Below are 19,130 nucleotides of genomic sequence, written 5' to 3' on the forward strand. Positions count from 1 at the left end.
GATGGGGGTACAGAGAACCACGTAACCTTAACTGCACCTTTACCCAATGAGCCCACGGTCCGGTCTTCTCCTTCCCCAAGAGAAACCAAACACCTGCCTGCGAGACACTGATTCAAGGACATTCAGAACATTCGCAGCATCTCTGTCCATAATAGCCCTGCACAGAACACAACCCAAGTGACCCCCCCCGCAGGAAACTGCGTCAACAAATTGTGACGTGTTCGTGTAATGTTGGTGTTCCTCGACAATAAACAGAAATAAATCATTCACGGACACACAACTACACAGACTCCAAAATCACATGCTGAGTGACAATCCAGCACACGCATTCAAGATCTAATGAACGTCTTGTTACACAAAGTCTGAAAACAGGCAAAACTAACGTCTAGTGCGAAGAAGGATGCCAGGACTGCGCTGGGGGCACCGGCTGGGAAGGGCTGGGCTGGGTGGGGTGGGAGTCCTCGCTGTCAAACCTGGATCAATACAGTTGATGCCAAAAGACCTCAGATTCGAGAGGCCACAGTGACTTAAATGGATGACCGACGGGGAGAAGGAGAACTCTCCACAGGAGCCCAGGCCAACTGAAGAACGGCGCTCGAGCCTCACGCTCGAAGCCACCGCCACGCTCAGGGGGGAGGACGACGTGTGTGAGGACCTGGACACACGCCACCCCAGGGCTTCTCCCCAGGAGGTACCTACTGACACCAGGCAAGGATGGGACTTACTATGACAAAATCACCAGAACCAACACAGAAAAGGACAAGAAACCAGTGGATTAATAATTTCAACGGCTCCCACAGAGAAAAGCCCAGAACAGGGTCTTCCTGGTGCACTGCTGCATTCAGGGGGAAAAGGGGCAGTCCTGCCAAAAAGTCCTGCAGAACGCTTCCTGACCAAGGACGGAGCGGCGGAGTCGCCCGGATGTGCACGCACAGACCTCACGGCCTGTGGTAGCTGTTCAGAAAGACAGAGCAGATCAGACCCGCCTGGCCTGGAGGGGCTTCCGTGCGGTATTTCTGTGACCTGAAAAAACCAGCTTGCAGAACCTGACGTGGCTCTAGGGGTGAAGCTCCTGGGAGGCGAGCACGTGGCCTGCTGCTTCTTAGGGACACACACATGCAGCCCGCAGCCGAGCCACCACACCTGGGCTTACCTGCTCTCCTCCTGCGCTTGGCGGGGGCTCGGGGCGCCACGGGGCGCTGGTACACAGCAGTGCTCAGACCAGCAGCGACGGCCTCGATGGTCTCGTCCAGCAGAGAAGACATGAGGTACCGTGGGACATGCTACATGGCAAGGGGGGTGCCGTCAGCAGGGTGATCGCCCTCGGGCTTCTCACGCATCTCCCTGTGCCTCGCAGAGAACTCCGGGCAGGATCCCAGCGGGGGCGGCACCACCTAGGAGGCCTGGAGAGGCCCCAAGCCAGCCCCCGCCAAGCTAACCACAGAAGCTGGTTGCCCTTGGCCTAGCAGGTTTCCCCTTCTTGCTTCTGACAGACGAAGAGGTGAGAGCTTCCTGCAGGCACTAGGCGCCCTGGGAGGACCTCCCGAGAAGCAAGTGTGGGGCGAGGATGAAGGATGAGGGTGAGGCAGGCGGCGAGGAGAGGACCCCACAGCCAGGGCAGATTCAGCTCACCGTGCTGGTGCAGAGTGGGCTCACGTGGCAAAGGGGGGGCACGGCACAGGCTGGGAGCCAGGGAGGAAGAGATCAAGAGATGGGACACGGGGCACTAGGTGCACACAGGAGGAAGTGAGGAAGGACTGCAGGCATCTGTGATGGGGGCATGGGGCACCAGCCCCCACAAAGTCCTCCGAGCCCCTCTCCACCAGCCCGACGCTTTCCCTGAGTAAGCAGCCAGACTTCAGAGAAAGCCGTCACTGCCCCTCCCAGTGCTGCCCGTGGCCGGTGTTGCTACAGGGGCAGGACTGGCACCCGCAGCATCGTGCACACCCACCTGGATCCTCCTGGCGGTGGAGATCCGGTTCCGGTTCACGGTTGCTCGGACCCTCTCGCTCTGCCGTGTCCTGGCGATAGCACGGGTCCTCCCTGCATGGGGCCGAAGCCGGCTGGTGGTGGGCACCACATCAGCCAAGAGCAGGGAGACCTCCTCCTCACTCACAGGACCTGCATCTGGGAAGAAAGAAAATCCTGCACCGATGTGTACCCACCACGCCCCCAGCCTGGCAGAGGGCATCTCCCCGGGGCCTGCGCTGCCCTGAATCAACGGACCCCACATACAGCCATACAGCTGCCCTGACAGAAAGCCCTACAAGTTCTCCCCGAAGACGAGAAGTCCCTCTGAGCGCTCCCCGCCTGGGAGGGAGGTGGTGCCTTACCAGCAGCGGGAGCAGCTCCAGGCGCAGCACATTCTGGACAGAACCACTCATCTACCGGCACCTCCTGGAGAGGAGGGTCCAAACATTCCATGTGGTACCTACAGGACCAAGAGGGTGGCAGATAAGTGTTTCAGCATCACTGTTACAACCGAGTGAGCCACCGATAGTCACCGAACGTGTCCCAAGACTGTAATGCACGGTGCAACAGACTGAATTGTGTCTCCCCCCCCCCCAGGCCGTGTGTTGAAGCCCTAAAACCCAAAGTGACTGCATTTGGAGATGGGGTCTCTGGGCGGGGTGGGGTGGTGGTGAGGTTAAATGAGGTCCTGAGGGTGGGGCCCTGACCCATGTACCAGGGTCCTCAGGAGAGCGAGGGACCCAGTGCTCCCTCTCCCCAGTGGAGGAAAGGCCACAAACACATAGCAGGAAGGCACTCCCGGCTGCCTGGAACATCTCACCAGACCTGACCCTGGGGACACTGCTCAGAGGTCCACGTACATCAGACAAGGAGACACTAGGCTGCTATGTTCCTGCAGTCCTTCCCCCAGGCATGTTGGGTGTCTCTGCCCTCCAAAGGGGGCCCAACGGTCCCTGAACCCTCCACGGGAGGCCTACTGCGTGGAGGGACTGACTTAAGTGGTGAAGTAACCCAGGGCAGCTCCGTCCTGTGGGGAACACGTGCCTGACCGTGGCAGGTGTCTTGCACCTGCCTGCACCTGGAGGCTCATCTCTGGTTGGTTATGAGACCTCAGCTTGTCCTTCCCCACCCCATCGTCACTTGGAAGCCCCAAGAATTTCAAATGATGGCACCGCACACTTCACAATCCAGTCGAGGGGCTAACAGAGAAAGAAAGGTTTTGCTCGCTGAGTAGATGCAAATGTGGCCTAAGCATGGTCTTCCAGTTGCTTCGATCCAGTCTTCAAGGAAAGCAGTTTGGGAAGAGTCACTTCACTGCTGGCATGGGCTGCCCATGCCAGCCTTCTCCAAGCCTCATGCCAAGACCCCACACAGCCCTGAGCCAGACAAAAACCCATGTGGACACCCCACTACCTCCCTAAAGGCTGGAGCCCGGATTCGGTACAGCTCCACAACCACGTACTGCTCACAGTGCTGAAGTGTGAGTGTCCAGTGAGCCAGGACGGGGGGAGACCCTCGCCCGTGAGCCCCTTGCTGGGACCTCACGTGAGGACCACAGGGATGGAAGCGTGGGCTAGGGAGGCCCTTCCTGGAATGTAGCCCAGCAAGCCCAGGACGGCATCGAGTCCTGGGGAGCACCCCAACACCCCAAGTAGACCCCAGCCTCAGAAGACCCTTCCCTACGTGGTCTCAGGCATAGAGTCAAGAATTCTGCAGCTTCTCACAAAGCATTCCAACATGGTTCACTTGACGTTCTCCTCGGCCAGGTTCCAGGGCCTCGAGTGGAGGCCGCCAGCGTGACAGGAGCCCGGCCCGGCCAGCCTGTATCAAGCGCAGCCTCTCCACGGGGAAGACTGGTTATGGACTCACACCAAGAGACGGCCACATCAGTGGCCACCAGGATGGGGGCGAAGCTCCCATGCGGAGCACAGCGCTCTGCGGGGCAGGCGTAGCCTCCCAGAACCGAACCCTGCCTGCAAGGAAGCCGCAGCGATGGGACGCGGGGACGTCCTCAGTGGTTTCCCTAGTGACCGAATACCTTTACGTTAAATTGCAAATTTAAAAAAGTCAGAGACAGGGGCGCCTGGGTGGCACAGCGGTTAAGCGTCTGCCTTCGGCTCAGGGCGTGATCCCGGCGTTGTGGGATCGAGCCCCACATCAGGCTCCTCTGCTAGGAGCCTGCTTCTTCCTCTCCCACTCCCCCTGCTTGTGTTCCCTCTCTCGCTGGCTGTCTCTATCTCTGTCGAATAAAAAAAAAAAAAATCTTTAAAAAAAAAAAAAAGTCAGAGACAATCTGTACTTTACTTCCTGTAGCAGTGAAAGAATCGGTTATACACATTCATGCATCTATAGCCTTGTGATTCCACTTCCAAGAGGAAAGGAGTAGTTTCTGACTTGACTGTTAAAGATACAAGACGGTGACAGGAAGACTCAGCACAGGGCAGAGAGGAACAGTGTAAGGGCGCCGGGATGTACAAAATCACTCTACTTGTCAATCTTAGTGTTTTAGGTTCATCAGGACTTTTACATACTTCAGTTGCTTGTTATCTGCTAATTAATTCAAGCACACAAAAAAGAAAAATCAATACATTAAATTTATGAATGTACCTTACAACAATAAGAAAAAAAAATTAATGAAGTTCTAAAAAATCCCTAAAAGTCACTGTCTAATTATTAGGATTAAGAACGACCCTGGCGTAGGGGCGCCTGGGTGGCACAGCAGTTAAGCGTCTGCCTTCGGCTCAGGGCGTGATCCCAGCGTTATGGGATCGAGCCCCAACATCAGGCTCCTCCGCTATGAGCCTGCTTCTTCCTCTCCCACTCTCCCTGCTTGTGTTCCCTCTCTCGCTGGCTGTCTCTGTCTCTGTCNAAAAAAAAAAAAAAAAAAAAAAAAAAAAAAAAAAAAAAAAAAAGAACGACCCTGGCGTAAAGAATTGAGCACCATGGGCCTGATTCAAAAGTGGCAGGGAAACAAGACCGTGTGATCGAACACTCCAACAGCCTCACCCGGGCTCACCAGCCACCTTGGAGACCACCAGAAGGCACCTAAGTCTGGCATCCGGCTGGAGAGCCCTGGGCTGCAGAGGTGAGGCCAGTGACAGCACCACAGACAGTCCTTCCCACCTCGAATGGCCTCTCCTGTTGCATCCAGCTGTTCCAGGCCAGAGCGGCCACAGACACAGGGGAAGGACTGGTTTTTGCGTGCGAGCTGAGCTGCACTGTGCTGAGCTGCCCACCGGCCCCGGGACCCAGGAGGCTGTATTTCCTCAGCTTCCTGCCTGCACTCTGCCTAGGCAGTAAACTAGGCACAGGGATAGTAAGAGCAGAGACTGGCCTTGAGGGTTTGCAGGACACCCAAGGCACCCCTCCCCCGTCCTCCAGACTCATAGCAACCAATGAGCCGCGAGCAATCAGACAGGGCAACTCCCAGGGCCCCCCAGCTGGAGCATCCCATTAGTGGAGTGTTCACACGGCACGCATGCAGGCAGCCACTCGTGAGAAAGGAAACCAGATAGTGTGTGTGAGTCGAGAGGGTGGCTCCGGAGTGGTAGGGTCCTGGGAGCTGCCTGAGAAAGATAAATGCACAGTGTGTGGCATTTGTCTGGGGAGTGAGCATGTGGCAAACTGAACTCCACGCAGGAGGCACTGGGTAGGGAGGCCTTGGGCAGGGTCAAAGCCTGGGCCAGCGTGCAAAAGGGACAATCTCGAGCACCTTCGAGGCCAGCTCTGGGCCATCAGGGCTCGGGACCTCTTGCCTTGTGCTGCTTCTTAGCCCAACCCTCAAAAGGGCTACCTATTGCCCAAGACGAAGTTCCAGACCTGCCAGCCTCATGGGATTCTCTCATTGCCACCTGCCCTGAGAGGCTGCCACAACCCCTCACTGCAAGCTTACAGCAGAAGAATTCTGCAGACATTCAGCGGCAGCCCCTGCGGGGATCCCCGAGAAGAGGAACCTTGATGGAAGGAGGCCGGGGAAAGGCTCCAGGAGCCAGCACCTGCGGAACACGGGGTCACCTGACCTCGCAGAAGCCAGGGTCCTGCACACATCCTCTGCCTGGGCCTCTGGGCCTGCTAGCTGGCCCCACAGCCCCCACTTCTCGTGTCTCCCCGGCTTCTGTCTTGATGCATTACATGCATCTCTCTAAGTAGCCTCAGAGTATTTGGGGGAACAGGCAGAGGGTACAAATGGTGGTGAATAAAAGAGGCTGGGAGGCCTGCTGGCTACCAACCAGCGGCCTGGGACTCAGGTGTTCCCAACACAGGGCGCTTGGCCTCAGTGACCACAGCAGCGAACAGCTGTGGGTCTGAAGCACAGAACAGCATTCCCGCGGGACTGCCCTCTAACAGGTACATTTAAACGCCAGTCTCAGAGGCTGGGCTCGGCAGTTCACTCGTCAGGGACTCGGGACAGCCGAAGTGGCTTCCAGAGCTGCTGTGAGGGGGGGGCCCCATGCTCACCCGGCGTCACAGCCATCACAGAGGAGCAGACGGTCCTCCCGGTCACTCCTGCCGCACACCTCACAAAAGGTTGGGTCTTCCTCCTCATCGTCTCCCGCTCTGGCGTTCTCCACCGGAACCTAAAAGCAGAAAAGCCCTGCTGCGGCGCCTGGGTGGCACAGCGGTTAAGCGTCTGCCTTCGGCTCGGGGCGTGATCCCAGCGTTATGGGATCGAGCCCCACGTCAGGCTCCTCCGCTGTGGGCCTGCTTCTTCCTCTCCCACTCCCCCTGCTTGTGTTCCCTCTCTCGCTGGCTGTCTCTGTCGAATAAATAAATAAATAAAATCTTTAAAAAAAAAAAAAAAAAAGCCCTGCTGGTCACGTGGCAGGTGAAGCCCGACCTGCAGAGCCAGAGCAGGCCGAGCAGCTTCTCCCCCACAGGAAGGTCCCAAAGCAGGGTGCACTGTGAGGGACAAGCCAGGACACCGGCACTGGACACGTGAAGAGGGAAGCAGGATAAAAGCAGGAGGCTTTTCTCCTCTCAAGAACCGCCGTATGACCAAGCAAAGACACGGAGACATAGATGCCAAAACGCAGGCCACAACCGTGCAGCTGAGCTGGGACAGTCGTAGCCGCGCACGGAGCGGGCCCTCGACATGCAGGCTCAGAGGTACGGTCCTCTAGGCTTCCACTATCCAAGCCTTCACGTGTGCAAGGTCTGCACTCCCTTCAAATGGGATGCCAACTCCGTCCCCCGCCCGTCTCCCCACGCTGTGGGGCACAGCCTCTGCTCCTCTCTTCCCTCTGTGTCAGCACTCGCTCGGCCTTTTCTCCAGAGCCGGGGGGGGTGGTGGTCAGGGTCCTCTCCAGCCTCCTGCACCGTGGGTGCTGGACTTGGAGTCACCCTTGGGACTTCTCCAGCTAGGCTCGCTCATGTGCCACTTGGACCTCTCTGCACACACAGCAAGAGCTCAGTGTCCACATGCTGCACTGGCAGATACTCCAAGGAAGTGAAGGCTGCCTGTGTGACATGGGAACAGGCCCCTGCTTCCAGGGAAGGAGAGCAGAGCGTCTAGGACAGGGGACACCACAGCTGCCCCCTGCAGCACAAACCTGAGCCTACAGAGGGCCTAAGTCCCCGTGCATCTATGGCTTTGGGACCTTTGTAAAGAAAACAGCAGGTGTACAGCTACAAGCTAAGACACATCTAAGGCGTGTCTCCAAGTCTCTGGGACGCTCCTCAGCAACGGAAGGAAGACTCACGAAGGTCCTTCGAGCCTCTACAAAGCAGACAAGCAAAAGCAAGCACCTACAAGCAAAGGAGAACTTCTTAGCCCTCCCTGCGCGTGACCCCTGCCCAGCACTATAGGGTGTGTGGTCTGCCCCACGGCCGCGGTGGCAGAAGAGGAGAGGAGCTGTGAGATATCGAAAAGGCACGCGGGAGCGGGGAGGAGGGAGTCTGAGAAAGTGCCACCATCTGCCTTCCCACCCAGAGCCCTCGGACGAGGCAGCACCCCACCGACTGGCTTCACAGCTTCACGCTGCAGATGTTTAGTGGATTTCTAAAAAGCACTAAACCTATGTTTACTCACTTCAGGAAAACGGATCAACCTCTGAAAGCACATTCTCCCATTAGACAGGGACCAACGTAACAAGGCATGGGGGGGGGGTTCTCGACCAAAGCGTCTACACTTACCTTCTTCAGAATTTTACCACCAAACCGGGCTCGAATACAAATACATTTAAATAGAGTTCGATCGACTGGACAGGAATTGGCATTCTGTAAGAAATAAAAATTGTATCAGGATCCCGTAGGATCATTTTCACCATGAACACCACACTCAAAACAAAGAATTCCTTCGGAAGTTAAAAATTCACTGTACACTGATCATCACATCTTTGCTGAACACTCCCTCCGATCTGAGAGGGACAGGGGCTCCCACCCTCCCCGGTCTCTGGTCTGACCTTCCGGCACCTGTGCTGCTGTCTCATGGTGGAACCACACTCCCAACTACTTCTGCTCGCGTTGCCCTCATGTAAATCCTCCTGGCTGCTCCCACATGGAGTTAAGAGTCCTTCCCTGTCCTGACAGGTGCCCTGCATTTTCTTCCGAAGGCTTCCGATCTTGAATCCAGGTGGTGCTGTGTGGTGTCGTGAGCTGGGCCCTCTCTCTCCATCTCTCACACTCATCTACGGAGAGCCCCACTCCCTCTCCTGTGAGATGCTACTTGCTGTCCTCTGCGTGGCCTGCCTTCAGGCCCCACCACGCTCCCGGGGCCTGGTCTCCATTCCTGGAGCAATTCCGGCGTGGTCGCTATCGTTTTATAAATCTTAATATCCAGTAGGTGACTTCTCCCTTTCTCAAAGGGACCGTCAATTCTTGGTATTTTCTTTCCCCCTCCATGAATTTCACGCCTGTAGGGCTCTGGAAGCTCCAGGCAGGATGGGTGAACCGGTAGCACCACGGCCATCTCTCTGAACTGGGACTTCCCTTCCAGAAAGTGCTCTGTCTTCACTCAGTCTCAACTGTTTTAGAAAAGCTCTTTAAAGGTCTCACATGTCTTTTTATGACTTACTTCTGAGTATAACTTTTCGTCTTTGTTAATCTTGTGCCCAGCAATCTCGCCGAGCTTCATATTCTGACAGTTGGTTTGTAAAACCTCCACGTTGGCAAACTTACTGTTTGCAGAGAGTGCCTTTTCCTACGTGACCCTTCTACCTCTACTTGCTCCTCCCACTAATCCAGTACGACACCCGCAAGGAGACAACAAGCGCCTTGTCACATTCCTCAATTTACAAGGCTTTGCTCGGCAAAAAAATCTAAACCTTGGGGCGCCTGGGTGGCACAGCGGTTAAGCGTCTGCCTTCGGCTCAGGGCGTGATCCCAGAGTACTGGGATCGAGCCCCACATCGGGCTCCTCCGCTATGAGCCTGCTTCTTCCTCTCCCACTCCCCCTCCTTCTCTCGCTGGCTGTCTCTATCTCTGTCAAATAAATAAATAAAATCTTTAAAAAAAAAAAAAAAGTTTAAAAAGTAGGAAGGGGGTTACTGCTTCTCAAGTTCACCATGAGGGGTGCCTGGGTGGCTCAGCTGGTGAAGTGTCTGCCTTCGGCTCAGTTCATAATCTCAGGGTCCTGGGATTGAGCTCCATGTCGGGCTCTCTGCTCAGCAGGAAGCTTGCTTCTCCCTCTCCTCCCCACTTATGCTATCTCTTTCTCAAATAAATAAATAAATAAAATCTTTTAAAAAAATTAAAGTTCATCGTGAAATATACCGTGTATTTCTGATAAGTTCCCTTCATCTGTTTTAACGCTGGTTCCCTTCACTGCTGGTCATCACGACTGAGTACCAAGTTGAATCTCACGCTCCCATCTATGACATGATTCCATCCAGTGGGGCCACAGCATACCGGGCTGACTCTGCCAGCCACAGACTGCCCCTAGGTAATTTAGGATTTCTGCAGACAGGTTCCCCAAGGGACACTGACCCAGAAATAAACCCCCTCTCTCCTGCCTCCTCATCCCACGCTCCATGAGCACATCACCCCACAGTGAGCTTTACTGGCAACCCCAAGAGCCAAGAGCACACCAACCAAAGCAAAGACCAGGCTGGGACCCAACCTTAGGGCCTCCATTTCTACTGTAGAACAGAGAGCACCACCTGGCAACTGACAGGGTCACTTATAAACGGAGAGAGGTCATCCTAAAGGAAGAAGAACCCCAGAGAGAAGCTGTCTCCCTCACCTTGGACCATTCGACAATACAATCCAGGCAGAAATAATGGGCACAGTTCTCCGGTGTCCCCACAGCCTGGTCCCTGAAAGTGTTGAGACAAATCGGGCAGCTCTCGGAATCATCATCAGAATTAAATGCGCCATTGGCTTCCAACTTCCCCTGAGCGTCTACCACGGCCACTAATGCCTCCATGCCCTCTTCTCCTCTTCCTCCTCCTTCTTCAGAATCTTCGGAACCTTGAAACAGAAGAAACGCAACTTTGTGAGCTGGAGCGCTGGAAGCAAGCAGGCTATAGCCACACTCAGGAAGGTGTGTTTCCAAATCCCACACTGAAGACAGACACCTTTCCCGCGGCCCTGCCAGCATGCCCATCACTGGGCACCTCACCTGAAGGGGCTCCCAAGCTAAGAGGACGGGACACCAGCTGAGCGGTCACGCCGCTCTGCAAACCTCTACCTTGGTGCAGACCCCGACCCCACCATCGGCCAGCTCCCGGGGACCCGTCCCCACCTGACACGTGCCCCGACCCCACCATCAGGCCAGCTCCCAGGGACCCGTCCCCACCTGACACGTGCCCCCGACCCCACCATCAAGCCAGCTCCCGGGGACCCGTCCCCACCTGACACGTGCCCCTGACCCCACCATCAGGCCAGCTCCCGGGGCTGTCCCCACCTGACACGTGCCCCCGACCCCACCATCAGGCCAGCTCCCGGGGACCCGTCCCCACCTGACACATGCCCCTAATGAGCGCAGCAGCGTCCAGATCGTGACACCGCCCCCCAAAACCCTCCTCAAAACAAGGTGTTAACAAACCAACTGCCGCCAAGTGAGACCTCCCTTACAGATCTGTTATTCTTTCTTTGGGATGTAGGGACCATGGATTCCTAACTTTCTTTGGGGATGTAGGGACCATGGATTCCTAACTAGGCACTTTGGCGGTAACAGTTGTGCTCAATTTCTGAGAGATTCTGGGGCTGGGGCCTGACCAGAAAAAAAGGAGACGCTTTCAGTCCAACATAGCAGCTGATGCGTGCATTTCGTCTTCTCTCCCTCCCAAACTCCACCAGAGATTCAAATTCACCTGCACCAGAGGTGTGGCAGGCAGCGTCCTCACGCGGCCCCAGGACACCACCCCATCGAACCCCTCCCAGGGTGGACGGAACCAGGGCCTCACCTACAAACCAGCTGCTGCCTCAAGGCCCCGGGAAGGACCCCCTGTTGGCCCAACCTAATCAGGTGCGCCCTTGAAAAGCCGTTTCCCCGCCGCTTGCAGAGCATGAAGTCAGAGGATGTGTGCCCGCAGGCATGGAAGCAAGCCGGGGGTGTGAACTGTCCATCAAGGGGGCAGCCTCTAGTAGCTGAGGACAGTCCCCGGCCAACAGCCAGCCAAAAGCCAGGACTTCAGCACTACTCCCTCAAGGCTCTGAATTCTGCCAATAAGCAGTGCTGTCAGAGGAGGACCCCAAGCCTCAGATGGGCACCGCGGCCGTGACCCCTGATGTCAGCGAGTGAGACCGGAGCAAAGGCCAGCAACCCACACCTGGACTGCTGACCCTGGAAACACTGAGATTATGAGCACACTGTTCTGAGCTGCTGGGTCTGTGACAGTTCGTTACAAAGCAAGAAAAAAAACTAATGAAATTGGTATGCAAAAATTCTGGGAAAGGGCAGATGAGAAGTGAGAATGGGCTTTTCTCAGCTTTCCTCCTTTGTGAAGTGCCACGTGAGCAGAATAGCCTGAGGCCAGGTGATCAGATTCTCCCTGTGGAATTCTGAAAGGCAAAGAACTGGCCATCTGAGAGCCACGAGACCCTTGTGCAGCACCTGGGCACACCAAGCAATGGCCCTGAAGTCTCTGAGGGACGGTGACCAGCAGTGACGGGAGTGGTAAAGACCTGTGCAGGTGCGGAGGCCCTGAGCCATCTGGCTCCATCTACCCCTCAGGGGCTGCTGGCGATGGTCCCGACTCAACAAGGGATCACAGTGAGGAATGTGTAGACGAGTGCACTGGCCTGGCCGCAGGCCTGAAAACCCCAGTACAGATGAGTGCAGGGTCCCCAAGAAGAGCACGGCCTATGCTGGAGCCAGAGATGGGGGTGCCTTGGGGCTGCACCCTGAACAGGCCACTGTGACTCATGGTTCCATGTCCATCACAGCTCCCTGTGGAGCAGTGCACGCTTGGCCTGGAGAGCTGAGCTAAAACCACAGATCAGAGCCCTAAGTTCTCAGTTTTTGTGGTAAGACTTAAACAGATAATATATTTTCTTAAAGGTTTTTTTTAAAAAGATCTTATTTATTTATTTGTCAGAAAAAGAGAAAGCACAAGCAGCAGGAGCAGCAGGAGTGCAGGAGGCAGAGGGAGAAGGAGACCCCCCGCTGAGCAAGGAGCCCGATTTGAGACTTGATCCCAGGACCCTGAGATCGTGACCTGAGCCAAAGGCAGAGGCTCAACCAAATGAGCCACTCAGGTGTCCCAATAATATGTATTTTTAAAGATTTATTTATTTGAGGGGCACCTGAATGGCTCAGATGGTTAAGCATCTGCCTTCAGCTCAGGTTGTGATCCCAGGGTTCTGGGATCGAGCCCCACGTCAGGCTCACAGCTCAGCAGGGAGGCTGCTTCTCCCTCTGCCTCTCTCCCCTGCTCATGCTCTCTCTGTCTCTCTCTCAAATGAATAAATAAAATCTTAAAAAAAGAAAAAAGATTTATTTATTTGATAGAGAGGGAGAGAGAGAGCATGCATGCGTATACATTTGTGCAAGCAGGGGGAGGGGCAGAGGGAGAGAGAGAGGGGAGAGGAGGAAAGAGAGAGAATCTCAAGCAGATTCCTTGCTAAGTGTGAAGCCCGACATGGGGCTCAATCTCAGGACCCTGAGTTCATGACCTGAGCTGAAATCAAGGTCGGACAGTCAACTGACTGAGCCACCCAGGTGCCCCTTAAGTAGGTAATACTTAAAGTTGGAAACTCAGTAAACTGTATAATCAAGCGAGCAATTTTCAAGGATAAATACTAGGGCAAAAAAGACAACAAGTAGAAAGAGCTGCTCTGGGAAGGGCCAGGCCTGCAGGGATACAGGAAATGCACTTTCAGAAGACTCCCTTCTCAAGGTCTGACTACACTTCCCACCTGCTAAGAAGAGTCAGCCACCAGAAAGGGGGGGGGGGTAATCAGAAGGGGAAATGAGAAAGGGGGGGTAATCAGAAGGGGGAATGAAACATGAGAGACTATGGACTATGAGAAACAAACTGAGGGCCTCAGAGGGGAGGGGGGTGGGGGAATGGGATAGGCTGGTGATGGGTAGTAAGGAGGGCACGTATTGCATGGTGCACTGGGTGTTATACGCAACTAATGAAGCATCGAACTTTACATCAGAATCCGGGGATGTACTGTATGGTGACTAACATAATATAATAAAAAATCATTAAAAAAAAAAAAGTCAGCCACCTTTCAAAGGCTGGTGCGGAAGGAGCAAAGGGCATTCGATTAAGCTGACAGGCTAGGCTGACAGGCCCTCCCTTCCTGCAGCACCTCCCCACCTACAGGGCCTGCACCTGCATTTCCTTCCCTCCTGGGCACTCAACTCTGTGTGACATCTCTTTACAGCAGTACTCTGTCCGCTAATTCCAGGCCACCTCCTCCTGTCCTTCACATCACAGCTCAGACGAGGCTCTCTGGAAGCTTCTCCTCACCACGCCAGGTCCACAGAACCACTCTTCTGGCAATGCCCCTACACACCCACTCTGGCCATGTATTACCCTTATCATAACTGCTTCTTTATGCCACTGCAGCTAAGTGGTGAGCTCAGGAACAGCAGGAACCCCAGCTGAGCTGGCTTCTGTACTCCTCCAGGCCCCACCCCGATTCTCTGGCATCCAGCAGGCCCTCAAACCTTTGCTTAAGGGATGAACCAATGTCTTCTGCCTTCAGCCCTGCCAATGTCAAGTGTCTGTGCCTGAGACCTGCTGCAGGTAAGCCCAACACCCCACCTCAATCGTGGGGGACAAGCAGAACTATATTCGTGACCTGCAAACTCAGGACAGAATTTCATGTCCCTGTGTACAGGATTCAAAATCTAGCTGTGGACAAGTATGTCACCAATACACATGAAGTTGCAACTCACATCTGCTCAGGCCACTGCAGTCCTGTTCCTTCATGAGCACTGTTACCTTTCTGTAACATGCTAACACTGATAACCACAACAACCTGAGAGACTGTGATACAAAGACCATGTTATTTGCTTTAGGACCATGCCTCTCCCTACCTCATGACTATGCCAGAAGGAAAGCAGCTGTGAACCAAACTTCCGAAGTCCAGCACCCTATCAGCAGAGGGCCAAGAGTGCCCTCCCTCTGTGGAAGGTGACCACAGCTGATCTCAGACAGGGTGGCCCCACCTGGGGACCTTGGAGGCAGCAGACAGGGAGGCTAGAAGGGACAGGGAAGGAGGTGCTGTGAGCCCAACCAGAGCCCCTTACGGCAACATTCTCTGTACAGAAGTTCAAGGGCACAGATGTCAACCAGCGTAAACGTGCTGGGAATTCCTTAATAAAGTCACTTGCCAGTTCTCTCAGGGGCTCTGGTCAGAAGAATGAGAGGAAGCCATGAATGGCTCCACCAACCTGGCCTGTTGAGTCCTGGCCAGGTGGCCTGAGGCCCCAGCAAACCTCAGCTCATGCTAAAACTGCCCCGTACCTGGTGTGTGTGCACGAGTGTGTGTGCACACGCAGGGAGCACGAGTCACCAAGAGCTGGTGTGTGTGTGCGCGTGCATGCGCACGCAGGGAGCACGAGTCACCAAGAGCTGGTGTGTGTGCGCGAGCGTGCGTGCACACGCAGGGAGCACGAGTCACCAAGAGCCCTCTGCTCACTGTGCCAGAAAATGCACTCTGCCACGCTCACCCTGGAAAGACCCCAGTTCATGCTGCTCCACGCGCCCAGTCACTTTAACCTTCAACGAAGGTGTGTTGTCAAACTGAACGTGAAACAAAGGGTTACAACAGAAGTGAGCCACTGCCCCAGCGGAGGTGAGGTCTGCCGGCAGGGGAGCCTCTCCCCAGCTCCTCACAGCCCTCGGCTGGCCAGTGGGGTCAAGGCATCAACTCCACCCACAGCGTTTTATAAACAGTGGTCCCCGCCACGACGAAAGGAAACACAGGAGGCCGCTCAAATGGCAGGATTCTCACCGGATTGGTCCTCCGGACCCCCGTCCGCGTCCTCTCCGTCGGTGCTGTAGCTGCGCTCGCTGCCCGTGTCGTCCTCAGAGCCGCCACTGGTGCCATCACTGCTTTCTTCTAGAGCAAAAGAGGTGGAGACACAGGCCCCAAGAAAGTCACAACCAAGGCAGCAAAGAGTGAGGGCTGTTTCACAGATGCACAGAGGTGCTCAGAAGCACCTGCCAAAGGGACTACGAGTGGCTGCCCAGATGGGGACGGAGAAGTTGGGCTGGGTGGGGAAAGAAGTAGGGAAAGCAGACTCCGCACATGAGGTGGCCTTGCTGCTTCTGAGACGTGCAAGCCGCAAACACTTGTTCCTTCACTTCTGGGTGGAAGGGGTGGGAGGCTGGCTCACCAGCATTGCTGGCCAGGGCAGCGGGGCTGAGTCTCAAGTGTCCATCTGGCCCTGGGCTTCGGTCCACAAGCTCGTCCAGGCTGTCATCATCCATCGCTGGACATTGGCGTTCAGCTCTGAAATAAACCAGAGTCAAAAAGTTCCCAACCGTCCCGGGATGCAACGCTCCCCTCCTGAAAGCCCGACAGTCACTCGCTACACAGCACGACCTAGTGACGTGTTCATCCGTAAGACAGGGAAGCCAAGCCATGAGACAGAATACAAAGCAACTCGAACCATAAAGCTGTGCATACACAGGAGAAAAGACACTGGTTCCCATCCACGAGCAACATTCAAAGTCAAATCTCAATTTATAATGAACCTAATTTAGCTTCAGTCTGGAAACATTTTGTTACATCAGACACCTATAATACCTTAACACTCCTGAGGAATCCTGACACCAGGCACGGATGAACTGGCTTCTCACAAGCTGAGGAAAGCAGAGATTTCAACATAGCTGGGTGGGAGGTGTCGGAAGGGCTCAGATGGCTAACAGGACCCTCTCCCTGCACTCTCCTGCCATGTCACTTTCAGCCACCTCTGCTTAGCAGGTCACCACTGGAAGGCCACGTGTTAGCTGAGGCTGCTCCGACCTCACCCCAAGTGTACCCACGGGGCGCAGAGATCGGGCTCACCTCTCAGCCACCACGTCCACCCTGATTTCCAAGTGGGGACACCTGTCCTACCTACTGTGTCCTGCCACTACAAGGACAACACAGAAGACCTAGACAGCTGACCTCACAAATGCAGCAAAACACAATCTACCCCCTTTGCCAGACCTCCAACTTTGGACGCCAAACAAGAGGTCCTTTCTCAACAACGTTACTTCATTTCCCAGGTGACTCTCAGAGAAAACACTTCTTAGAGAGAGCCCTTCAGTAACTCACCAAGACAGGACGAAGAAAACCCTCCCTGGGGTACAGTGGGCTTTGGGCCAAGTCCACTCTCCATGGTCAGAGGAAAGGGATCACACAAAAGACAAGAAGGCAGAGGGGCAAGGCAAGAACCGGGGAAGGAGGGTTTGGCCAGGCGAGGCTCTCTTGGGGATCCCACAGGCAGGCGTCTCCCCCACGGGCCGTGCGCCACTACCGAGAGCCTCACCTGGCAACCAGAGGAGGGCTATCGCCACCACCTCTGTACGAATGCTCCCAGAGAACAGTCTCCTGGTGGGGCTACAGCCAGATTCAGATTCTGGAGCGCCTAACTGCCCTTACAAAGCCCCAGATTCTAGGATGAGGTTTCCTAAAATAGTGAGTGCATGTTAATTTGATGAAACTATCAACTGCCTCATATTGCTTCTACCTAGAAACAGTACACGAAGAGGTGCTTTTGTAGAATTATTCACCCCCTAGGCCACCACCTTCCTTCTACTTAGTGTTCTACGGTTAAGAAAATGAGCCATGGTCCCACTCAACTAAGGGTCTGCACCCTCACTGCTTGGTGACTCAGCAACACAGCAGGGACCCAGCCGTACCGCGACTCCTGGCCGTGACTCCTGCTGGAGGCATACAGACCACAGGAAGTGACAGGGCTGCGGCCCTTCCAGGAGGATGACACCTCTCCTGTGGGGTCAGGGAAGAGGACCTAGAACTCTCTGGCCATTGTCATCACCATTCCCACAACTGGACTCCACAAAGTCATCCTGGGACACCTGCTTTAATACCTACTCTGGCCCTGAAGTGTGCAGCACATTTCCTGCCCTATAGGGAGGTAAATACCTTTTCAAGTTGGCCCCTGAAAAACACGGGTTTGAACTGCACAGGTCCACTTCCACCTGCAAGTTTTCGGACAAATACAGTACTAAAATTTGTTTTCCTTCCTTAACGATCTTCTTGGTAGTATTTCCCCCTTCAGCTTACTTTAGCAGAAGAAACACGCGTTCATCAACTGTTTACATTATTGGTAAAGCTTCCATTCAACAACACACTCAGAATAAAGTCTTTGCGGAGTCAAAAGTTATACATGGATTTTCCACTGCATGGGGATCAGACGCCCCTAACCCCCACGTTGTTCAAGGGTTGACGTACTAACACCCATAAACCTACCAGGGAACACTTCAGACACCAGAAAACTAAGCCCCGGAGGCCACTTAAGAGATGACAGAGCACAGCTGAGGGCAGTTTCTGGGGTGCAGATTCTTGCCTTGATGATGTGTTACACAAGCACAAGGTCAAAGGTCTGCACAAACAGCCCCTGGTTTCTCCCCTGGTGCGCTAAGACCCAGGCCCACCTGTAACGGGCAGTGGCAGGGCCTACCTACAAGGGCTGTCGGAAGGTCAACAAGGCTACAACTTTTGGCACACAGGGGCTTGCCAGAAATACCTGCCCAGGAATAGGGCTGAACTCACGAGTCCTGGCGACTGTGGGGTTAAGCCCCGTGGGTCCTGTGCTCCCCCACCACAGCTGGTGAGGACAGCAGAAGAGTGTCAACTATGAGGCTGAACATCGTCCGTTCTGACATCATTACACGACAGTTAACTGCTGGCAAAGGACCCAGGTAGCCTCTGAAAGTACTTTCTAGAGCAAGCACATGGGCAAATACCGAGGAAGAGGCACAACCAGAGACCCCTGGCAGCCCTTTCCCTGCCAGGAACACTGCAGTCAGAACTCTGCGTTAACGGGGGCCCCACCAGCAGCCCCAGCTCAGACATGCCTGCCCACACTCACCATCCCTACTTCTGCCAGTATGTTCCAGACCACAGGCAATGCTGGTGGTGCTCTGTGGCTCGCCTGCCCTACCTCTAGATTTAGGGAGCTGAGAGGAAATAATTCCTCTCTTTTTAAATACAAGGACCCAAAGCCTTGCCACTGGCCTGGTGCAGAGAATGCAATGGAAGGCGCCAGCCACTGTTATTCTGACTCAACACTGTCCTAACAACAAACCCTCCCCGAGGTCCTGGGAGACCTCACCTCAGCCTCAGGTTCTAACCACACGACCCCTAGCTAGAATGAGGCTCCCAAGCAGATTATCACATGTTCCCCCACAGAAACAACAGCAACAGATAATCTAAATTGACAAGGTGTAACACGAGCATGGCTAAAAAGAGCGCGGAGCAAGAGCCTGGGGCTCTGCGCTCAGCAGCTGTGCGCCCCTGGCAAGTCGCGCAGTCTTTCCCGGCTCCGATGCATTCACGTGCAGAACAGGAAGGACAATACCTACTCCGGGGGCTTGTTCTGAAGACTCTGTGAGCTAATAGGAAACCATCCCGTGAACCGCTCGGGCTGCCGAAACGTAGACGAAGCCGCTGGCTGCAGTGACGACCAGGAGCTGGAAACGAGTTGGCACAGGGTCACACCTCGCTCACACCGAGGGCAACAGCGTGGGCTTGGGGGGGGGTGTTCACAGGACGAGGCGGGGGGGCCCCCCGCGGCTGGGGACAGG

At 54.9% G+C, this 19,130-nt stretch overlaps 1 protein-coding gene across 6 annotated transcripts in view; it reads right to left on the reverse strand.

The window, feature by feature from the left end:
- PHRF1 (PHD and ring finger domains 1) overlaps positions 1–19,130 on the reverse strand; it is a 29,645-nt gene that overhangs the window by 10,187 nt on the left and 328 nt on the right. For 2 of the 6 annotated variants that reach the window (XM_034646596.1, XM_034646595.1), the window contains exons 2-10: positions 18,905–19,016; positions 15,710–15,825; positions 15,325–15,432; positions 10,151–10,377; positions 8,104–8,187; positions 6,430–6,548; positions 2,334–2,431; positions 1,952–2,127; positions 1,154–1,283 (exon numbers count right to left, since the gene is read on the reverse strand). In XM_034646596.1, the coding sequence (XP_034502487.1) occupies positions 1,154–1,283; positions 1,952–2,127; positions 2,334–2,431; positions 6,430–6,548; positions 8,104–8,187; positions 10,151–10,377; positions 15,325–15,432; positions 15,710–15,803 (1,036 nt within the window). In that variant the 5' untranslated portion in view covers positions 15,804–15,825; positions 18,905–19,016. Of the gene's footprint in view, positions 1–1,153; positions 1,284–1,951; positions 2,146–2,333; positions 2,432–6,429; positions 6,549–8,103; positions 8,188–10,150; positions 10,378–15,324; positions 15,433–15,709; positions 15,826–17,466; positions 17,523–18,904; positions 19,017–19,130 lie in introns of all 6 variants that reach the window. The other 4 variants (XM_034646594.1, XM_034646591.1, XM_034646593.1 and 1 more) reach the window with 3 other exon arrangements.

The sequence above is a fragment of the Ailuropoda melanoleuca genome, chromosome 16, assembly GCF_002007445.2.
Source record: "Ailuropoda melanoleuca isolate Jingjing chromosome 16, ASM200744v2, whole genome shotgun sequence".
NCBI classification, from domain to species: Eukaryota; Metazoa; Chordata; class Mammalia; order Carnivora; family Ursidae; genus Ailuropoda; species Ailuropoda melanoleuca.